Below are 9,282 nucleotides of genomic sequence, written 5' to 3'. Positions count from 1 at the left end.
CCTTATATAAAGGGTATCCATGTGTTTGTAATACTTATATGTCGAGAGTAGTAACACACTTATTCTATTGGTATTTGAACACAGGATATACACTTGGGGTAACATTACTTGTACAATACTGGTGTGGATTTTCCCTAGTATTGATGCGCGGAAATATATTTCTACTACTATTATGTGACGAGTATAGTGGTGCATGTACTAGTGTATGTGAAGGATTCAAGGTTTATGCCTTCACAATATGAATAGGAGTGTTGTGTGAACTGCATGGATATTCCAGTATAACTATTGTCTGGAAACTGTGGATGTTTCTGGAGCATCGATGATGAGGAGTCTGGAGATCCGCATACTACTATTCTATAAAGGTACGAGTAGTGGAGCTATATGAATCACCTGAAGTGCTATTAAACAGACGGAAGCATGATGTGTCAAGTGTTTTGCCTTTATGAGTAAAATTACCCTTGGAGTACGATTCTTTGATAAAGTACGATAATACAAGAAGTACCGTCCTTTTTACAACCCTCTCGTGTGGATAATACTTCCATTTGAACAGGATATTCGCTAAAGGAATATTCCTGACTTGGAGTACTGTTATGGGGACACTACAGATGTATGAATAGTACTCATATCTAAAGATGCCTGATATGGCTTGTACGACGACATCTGATGAGTGGCAAAGTTAATCCCGTATTATTAATTAAAGTAAGGGGGGGTGTAGAATTCATGACTTAGCTTCGTGCCGTATGAGGAGGTGCCACCGTTACGAAACGTGTGGAAGTTGTCATAGTACCTCCGTATGGGGGGTACACTTCTGTGGGACTCATGGATGTGTGAATTGCACGATTACTTGAAGAACACTGATGTTATGTACAGAATAGTTTGTCCTGATAAGGACAACTGTCCTTGGAATAGCATTATTTGAAGGGTCGTCATGTTGGTTTAATGGCTGGATGATATGACTTTGGCGATTCTGCAGATCCAACAGGTGGCCTCGGAACCTATTGTCTAAACAGTAGAGCTATGCCAGGGCCACTATAACCTTAACCGTATTAATGTGTCAAGAATACTGATTTTCGAGGGGTGTCATTATTCGTAGGGTAATATTCTATGAAGTGCATGCCTATTCCAAAAGGGTAGATGACAAGGAAGTATACATCTTTCCCCATTTCCCATGTTGACGAATGCAGAAATTCTCGTAGTACTGTTATATGTGGGTATTAATGGATGAGATATAGTGATATCTGCAAAGTACAGCCCATTTGGGGGCATAATTGTATAAAACGTACGGATGATCTGCTTCGCTGTCTTGTGAGCGTACTGATATCTCCCTAGTGTCGTGTCTTGGAATGCACAACTGGGCTAGGACTCTGGATATCGAAAGACCAGAGTTATTGAAAACCTTGGAACTTCATCGCCTACGGTTTAGGCTTATATTATAGGGAAAACACAATAGTTGCAAATTCATACCACTCCACGGAGTATTATTATATTAACAGCCGTATAATGTGTGAAACTGCATGATTGGGAAAGTAGCGTTGCAGCCAATATACACAATTGTGTGGAGTAGTATTGAGCGAGAATTACTTATTCGCTCGCAATGGTAACATTCCCAGAGTACAAATATGTGAACAATGTGGATGTTTGCGAAGTATTCAGATATTAGGAATAGTATTGTGAAGTGAATACTACTGTACCGGGAGTACTATGATTTGAATTGTATGAACATGCATGCCGTATCATTATCTTTATCCGTCGTCCATCCCTACAATGATATTGTATGAATAAAACACTTGTATCAAGTAGAGAGATATACATAGTGTACCATTTATATATAAGGCATAGCATGATATGGACTGTATATATGTGTTTAAAATGTCAATACAAATAAAGAGTAGAGATGTCTAAGGAATACTATTATATGGCTTTAGACGTTATACCGTTATTGTATAAGGGGGAGATTTTTTGGAACTAAGAAAGCCTCTGTAACACACACATTTGAAGAAAATTGCTGTGCCTCGGTTCATATAATGTATAGAACGCCAGGGATATGAGGAATCACATTCTGTGAAGTGCAGTGAGATTCAAGATACGGTATAGTATGAAACATATCGATATTCTCAATGACCGTCCTTTGAAAGATAAGGATTTTCCTACAATATGCCCATAGAAAATGCAAAAGTGTGTGAATTGCGGGCTATGTGTTCCAAATTTCGGTTCCTATTCTTTGAGCGACAACAGTCATTGATGAGTATAGATCTCTATGAAATAGTATTATGTGAAGAATTGAGGGCTACATTCTAAAGAAAAGAGCAGGCCATTAATCACGCGCAGGTGCAGGCGCTGTAGCTGTGTCGAATGTATTATTGCAAGAGTAATACAATAGAGGCAGAAATACATGCATATGGACAATGCAAGGATTCTAGCGGAAATGTTGTTTGTAATGTACAGTGTCGCAGGAATTGTTTTATGTGGAGGCCTCATAACATAGCGTTTTAGATACGACTAATTGGAGAACGTGACTAATTGAGGAATCATGATTTATGTGTAGTATTAATTAAAAAATATTGCTCCCCCCAGGACTACGGGCCTGTTGAATGTACGCTTAGCATACAGCCCTATTATATGAACCATGCGTCTATACCTCCAGTATTATTTTGTGTACTGTATACATGTCCCCTGAATATTATTCTGCGAAACGTTCACCATTTACAGTTCTTTTATTTGAAGGCTATAATTGCCTGAAAATAACGGATCTCCATGAGAAAAGATTATATCAGAAGCATAAATGTGCAAGTCTTAAAATTGTGCCTACAATACGTTTATATGAGAAAGTTAGGCCAACGAGTGCTATTATTTGAAGAATAGAATAAGGAGGAGGATATACACTTCCTTGGAAAACTAATATATAAGGAGTACATTTTTCGCGACCATTATTAAGTATGTGAGAAGGAGACATTTCTCTAGAGTATCACTGCATAAACAGTAGGAGAATCACCAGAGTCCCTATTGTGGAGTCGTCAACATTTAAAGCAGGAAGCACCATAATTTAAAAAGAGATATTTAGTAAGAGATAATAGAGTGGATGCAGCGATATTCTTGGAGGGGTTCCAATCAATAAGCCTTACACATATACAGAAAATACGATATGCCTGCGGTATATTTGTATTAACTGTAAGAATCGGCCTTACAACAACTGTTTAGAGGATAAACCTCTGTCAAGGGTAATATTCTCTGTAGAACAGTGCTGTGTGAGGACGAAAATTGTTTAAGATAATACAGAGGTTTAGAGAGTCCAATTCCATCAGGAGGACGGCAGTTGTAAGAATCATACGATTTCACCAATACACTGACTTGTAAGATAATTCCATTCCAAGAATACGCATATACCAATCCTAAGGCTATTCATTCTGTATAGGAAACTGAGGGATACTATCACTAAAAGGGGTATCGACATACCGAGGGTGTTTATATATAGGAAGCACTTTTTATAGGCAAAGTAAAAATGTAAGTACAGTAATACATCGTGGACTGTGATTATTCCCTCTCGATATTATTGTAATATAGATTCCATAATTATCCGGCTACTAATAACACACAATGATTACGGAAGATTTGCCCACCTGGCTTAATCTGTAGTATTTTCCTCTTAACAAGACTCGAAATCGATGCGGTACTATTAGAATGTAACAATTATGTGAAGTGCAGGATTAAACTTCTTATACCCTAGGGGAGAATAAGAGATTCTAAAAGGAATAGTAATATATAGAGAAGGCTGTTACTCGTGAGAACTTAGGAATAATAATAACATGGAACCAGCAAAGAGGAGAAAGTGAGCATAAGAATAAGAATACACATAAGATATTAAGAAATCATTAATCTAAGAGGGGGGGGGGCAACCATATAGGAGAGGAGGACTATAATAGAATGTATATACGAATACAACTGACATATTTGAGAAAATTATCTACTTCAAAGGACGGAGAGGGATCTATATAGCACCATATAAATACACCACAAACCAGTGGAAATATCAACATGACGATCAAAGTGGAAAAGCCTAAAAAGGAAGGTACCTAATTAATACATACAGAGAAGAGGAAACGGGAGAAGGAGTTACAGGGAAAGATGCTCAGGGGATGAAGATTATACACTACACCCAAAGCATAGACCCCAGAAACACAGTAGGGGTGGCACATAAGGAATAATGTGAGCAGCATATTTTTCCCTCTGACAAGATAGATATATGAAATCGAGGGTTTCATGTTTTCTAACATATAAACAAAGGAATAAGGACAGATAATATCTTGAATCTGTGCTGAGGTCATGGAGTATAATAAGTCGCACAATAACTTCATTTTTGTCTGTATCTAAGACTATAGATGATGCTATAACGGGCGTCTCCTTGTTCAGAACAGGAGGATGTAGAATGTTAAGTGGTATTCATAACCCCTTTTATGCATAAGGGAGTATAAGCCTATACAATGCATACATTCCCCTATTGACATAAAGACATGTCCTATAAAGGAGTCTTACACGACCATAGAGTTATGAGGTTCTTCTGAAAAATGGGAACAAGTGAATAAATATATGATCATTTTGGCAGTGATATGGTTTTTATATGAGTTTTAAGTTTAATAATATATGGGCATATAAGCGATAATAGAAAAATTCCCCCCCTTAATAATGAGTCAAGTAGTTTTATAAACCTATTGTGTGTTATTCCACGTGATTAATTAACCCGAATATTCGGAAGTATTGGTGAGTTCTTGTGGGGATCATCTGAATAAACAGGGGACTTTTTATGTTTCGATACATTATCCTAGTGTACATTTCCCCATCTTCAGTCAAAGGAATAACTGTATAAATAGTTCGGTACAAAATATTGTGGCTTATAGTATATTTTCTTTGCTATATAGCATATCATGAGGGATGATATACAAACAGATGTCCTGACCTGCTAAGGAGTAAATAAGGAGAAGGATATAACATAGAGGAGGAGCCTCATATAATGGTTAGGAATTTCTTGATAAGACATAGTGTATATTATAAGGGCAACAGAAGGAGAAGACAAAGAAGCCAACGGGAGGAACGACCGAAGGAAGAATAAATCAGTTGCCCCATAATAAGATAGATTAAGCAATATGTACCGCTGACTAAGAAAACAATAAAGAGGACCATCGATTCATTATTGATGAGGGCCTGAGCAGTAGGAAAAAGGACAGCTATAATCTAAGTAGTGATAGATGAAGTCAATAAATTATTATCCCCAAGAAAACACTCGCTGGTACCAGCAGCAGGGCCCCTTGAAACAGATGATAAGCCAGTGAAGGCTCTTATGGGAAAAAATATAACACAAAAATCTCAGGGAGGATCATCAGAGGAACCTCCGCTCTCATTAGTCCAAAAGGAGGAACAAATTATAAGGGCCTACACCGACTGGGGAGAATGGAGAGCATGGAGAAATCAACGAAGAAAGAAGAAGCAGATGAGAAACCTCGAAGGCAAAACCCAAGCCAAGGAGGGGATCAGGACAGGAAGCGCCTTTCCCAAAGTTAAGAAGAGGACGTACCCAAATGATTAACGTGTGCCATAAGCCAAAGCAGGAATAAGGTAAAACCAGAGGTCGGTTCCTGACAGAAGGGACGACTTCCCGAGCAGATCCCGGTTAACGACGCCAAGAGCCCAAGAATAAGATAAATCGAAGGCATAAACCCCAGATAGTTTAACTAACTTTAAGTAATGAACTAGCAGTAACTCATAGTCGCAACAAAGGAAGCCGTAATCGGCAGCCGGGGGCTTGACTCTCCACAACCGTTAAGTATGAGGTTCAAGATTAAAGAAGAAAATAAGGCAAATGACTGCGAGAAGTATAAGGACGAGGGCTACTGAAGAGGACAAAGGCAGACAATATAGGAGGAACATTAGAGGGGGACCTTACACTACAGATATTTCTTGAGTTAAACTAGGCACAGCTGAATACTCAGATCCAAGAATCACTTGCCGTAAGTATTTGGACCAGCATACCAAGGAATAATCAGAAATCAAAAAATGGGTCCAAGCTTCGGCGCCTATATGAAATCATACTGGGATCTAGCAAAATGTCACAAAAAGAACCCCCCCGAGGAGCCCAAAGCGTTTAAGCTTTGTGATCTGGACACCAAGGGGCTTCCAACTAAGTTCCTAATTCCTAGTGCGAGGGGGCCAGAACTCACACAAGGAACCTTCAAGAGCACAGAGAGTATAAGGGTAAGGACAATCATGGTATGTCAAGCCCTGGAAGGATGGGTATCCAATTTACAACCGTCTTCCTCTTCCAACGGAACCTGGAAGGAGGCGCAATGTAAAATGGAACACATGGGATTCCCAAGAGGGGGGAGACAAACAAAGACTTGTCCGATAAACAATGATAAAGAGAATTGGCGGAGTTTTTATAGCGCCACGCCACTCCATCTGCAACAGGAGACAAGTCGGACCTTTCAGACCTGTTTGGATATTATGGGTATAATCCTTAATATCTATAATGAATATAGCGGTGAACGGCTACAAGGAGCCGAAGAAGAGGGAAGTAACATTTGTCAGCAAATAAATGACAAACTGACGGAATGGGGCGGCGAAGAAGTAGGAAAGAAAATAATGAAAGAATGGTTTCTGAGAGACCCTAAGAAGGAAACCAGCAGTTCATTGACTCTGGAAACTGGGACCCCGTTAAGTGAAAAGATAAGTCGCCTAGTGAAGGAGCTGGGTTTTCCGATAGCCGGAGTTCAATGTAGTTCATGCCCCGGGCTACTGAATAGTTATAAGGATAGCTGCGTCTATATAGACTCGAAATCTTGTCAAATGATGGGAGGAGATGAGGAAACTCTACAGGGCCAGGAGGCTAACTCGGCATCCCCCCCATCCAACAGAGGTAAGGCCGTCTCGATAAGATTTTTGAGAACTAGATGCCGATAGAATTTGGAGTGTGAGCCAAATGGAACATATTAAAGAATATAAGCTGAGGTGTTAAAAACCTTTTCGTTATAGGCCCCATAACCACGGAGCTTATAGCCCAAGTCAAAGCCAAGGAGGGGGACACCCAATACAGGGACAGAATTACGAAAGAAACTGTAGACTTTAAGGAGGAACTTAGGATCCGAGCGGAGGAAGTAACAAGAAAAAACCAAGCCCCGGGGCGTTCCCCTGAAATATATGGGGGAGCAATAGGAGGTGTTCTTTCAGTTGTCGTAATTACTGCAATAGTCTATCTCTGGAGAGGCTCTAGGACAGAAGTTAGGAAAAGGCACAAATTAATCTTCCCAGAGAAGCAATCAAGACTAAGAGCCCAAACCACTAAGGGAAGGGGAATAATTACCTATAAGAACGCCACTATAGGGCAATAGACAAACAGAAGGGGCGAAATATCAGAGACCGAGGAAACATACTTGGCTGAGCACTTGAGTAGAAGCTTTAGAAGTCGAAGGGTCACCTGAGACAGGTCGGAAGTGTCAGACCCAAAAAAAGAATTACAAGCTCCTGGAGTCATCTTTAGGACGAAACCTCTGCCTACTATCAGAAGCTTTTAGAGGAGGAAAATTCTTCGTAAGGATTTGAAGATATTTGTCAATCATCCCCTCCTGGACTTCCTAACTAGAATTAAGCAATTGGAAAGAAGAAACCCCCCAGGCAATTGCTTTATAAGCCAATAATAATTTACTCTTGAAGAAACCGTAATGCAATCTATCCCCCAGGTATATAAACGCCACATTAGGTTCCATGTCAGGTTACCTTACTGATATGACTACCTCATAAGACGACAAAGGACAAGTGCCCCAGGGCCAGTATAGAAGACCTCTCTAGTATCTTAATATCTGTATTCTGTTAGGATGTATTAGAATAACCATTGAATCCAGAATTGGGGACCTCAGAACAAGAATCCTTAATGATATTAACTGCTCAGGAATAAGCGGATAGAAGAGACACAGTTATTCCAATAAGAATATATAGGAACACCTATAGTAATAATATGAATTTATCGAAGAAGACCTCTATCCGTATAAAATTCTAATATCTGGTGTGTTTGAGTGTCGATTCCTTATAAAGACTAAACCAGGCGAGTTGAGTCTTAGGACAAAAGAAACCGTGAAATTTTGAATTTGAGAGGATTAATTCTTTATCCATTTTATTTCCTGTTTAATATCCCCAAAGAAAAACCTAAATATCTAGAGATAGATGATAGAAAACCCCTGAGTCAACATCTGAGTATGATAGCAGATGACATGAACATTCCGGTACTAGGAGTACAGTGTTCTGAGGAGTCAAATAAGCCTGGGACGTACAGGGATAGTTGCGTATATACAAGTCCCGGACACTGTGAAGGCATGGATCAAGGTTCCGATAAAGGGGAGGGTGAGGAAGTTGAAAAGTAAGATGGACGCCCACTAACCAAAGGATGAAAAGCGTCGCGACGCCTGAGGCCAACGAGGGGATCCTCAGGCCGTGAGACGCAAATATGTGGGAAACCTTAAATTAAAGGTAACTTGGGAACTATCCTACTCTGTAGATTCTATAGAAGAAGTTCTGATAAACAAGGTGAAGGAAACTAAGGTCAAGCACCATCAGGAAGAAAGGATTCGCGAAGGAACGAAAGGCTTTACCGAAGCTACAGAGAAGGGAGCCCAAGATATGAGGAAAAAGTTAGAGGGGGACTCAAATCCTATTAATATATATATACCGAACTTTGGCACGATTTTTCCACTTCTGGGGCTTAACAGAATTTTCTATTCCGGAAGAAGGAAAAGGAGAAGAGTTAAGGGTAATGGCAACTCAAGAGTCAATACCCGAACCCAATACCTTATCGGAACGAAATTATAGAGGAAAATGATAACGTATAAGAAGAATGGTGTCCAGCAATGGGGTAAAATACGGAGGAAAAACATCTGGAGCCATAGGAACAACTATGGGGCTTAGATTCGAGGTTCAGGGCTTAGAGACGAAACTCTGGATTAAACCTTTATGAGGATGGGGATTAGAATTGAAACTTGTGAAGTTTAAAATATTGATATTATAATTAACCCTATAAGTTCTAGAAATAACACTGGCATCTAAGAAATTATGAGATTCAGGTTAAAAATCTCGATTTAGGCGCTCCCCTTACGATTAGAAGGATACTGTAGCCCTTAACTTCTGAGGGAAAATATTTCCAGTTGATTCAAATTCCGTTTAATAAATGCTTCAAACAGGACAAGTCAGGCTTTAATTATACCATCGAACAAATTAAAGGAGTAAGCCCCCTATCCAAGGATTCTC

At 39.6% G+C, this 9,282-nt stretch overlaps 2 protein-coding genes across 2 annotated transcripts; both read left to right on the top strand.

Annotated features, from left to right (window-relative positions):
* Window positions 1–5,332: 5,332 nt before the first annotated feature.
* Window positions 5,333–5,578, top strand: C922_05535 (hypothetical protein; the record flags this gene model as incomplete). Its single annotated transcript, XM_008821106.1, has 1 exon — window positions 5,333–5,578. The coding sequence occupies one exon, from the start codon at window positions 5,333–5,335 to the stop codon at window positions 5,576–5,578; it is 246 nt and encodes an 81-aa protein (XP_008819328.1).
* Window positions 5,579–6,045: 467 nt separating this feature from the next.
* On the top strand, window positions 6,046–8,847 carry C922_05534 (hypothetical protein; the record flags this gene model as incomplete). Its single annotated transcript, XM_008821105.1, has 4 exons — window positions 6,046–6,904; window positions 7,021–7,203; window positions 8,182–8,382; window positions 8,537–8,847. The coding sequence occupies 4 exons, from the start codon at window positions 6,046–6,048 to the stop codon at window positions 8,845–8,847; spliced, it is 1,554 nt and encodes a 517-aa protein (XP_008819327.1).
* Window positions 8,848–9,282: the final 435 nt, after the last annotated feature.

Source organism: Plasmodium inui (genome assembly GCF_000524495.1).
Source record: "Plasmodium inui San Antonio 1 unplaced genomic scaffold supercont1.91, whole genome shotgun sequence".
NCBI lineage: Eukaryota > Apicomplexa > Aconoidasida > Haemosporida > Plasmodiidae > Plasmodium > Plasmodium inui.
Note: the sequence above shows the minus strand (reverse complement) of the source record. Positions and strands in the feature narration are given on the sequence as shown.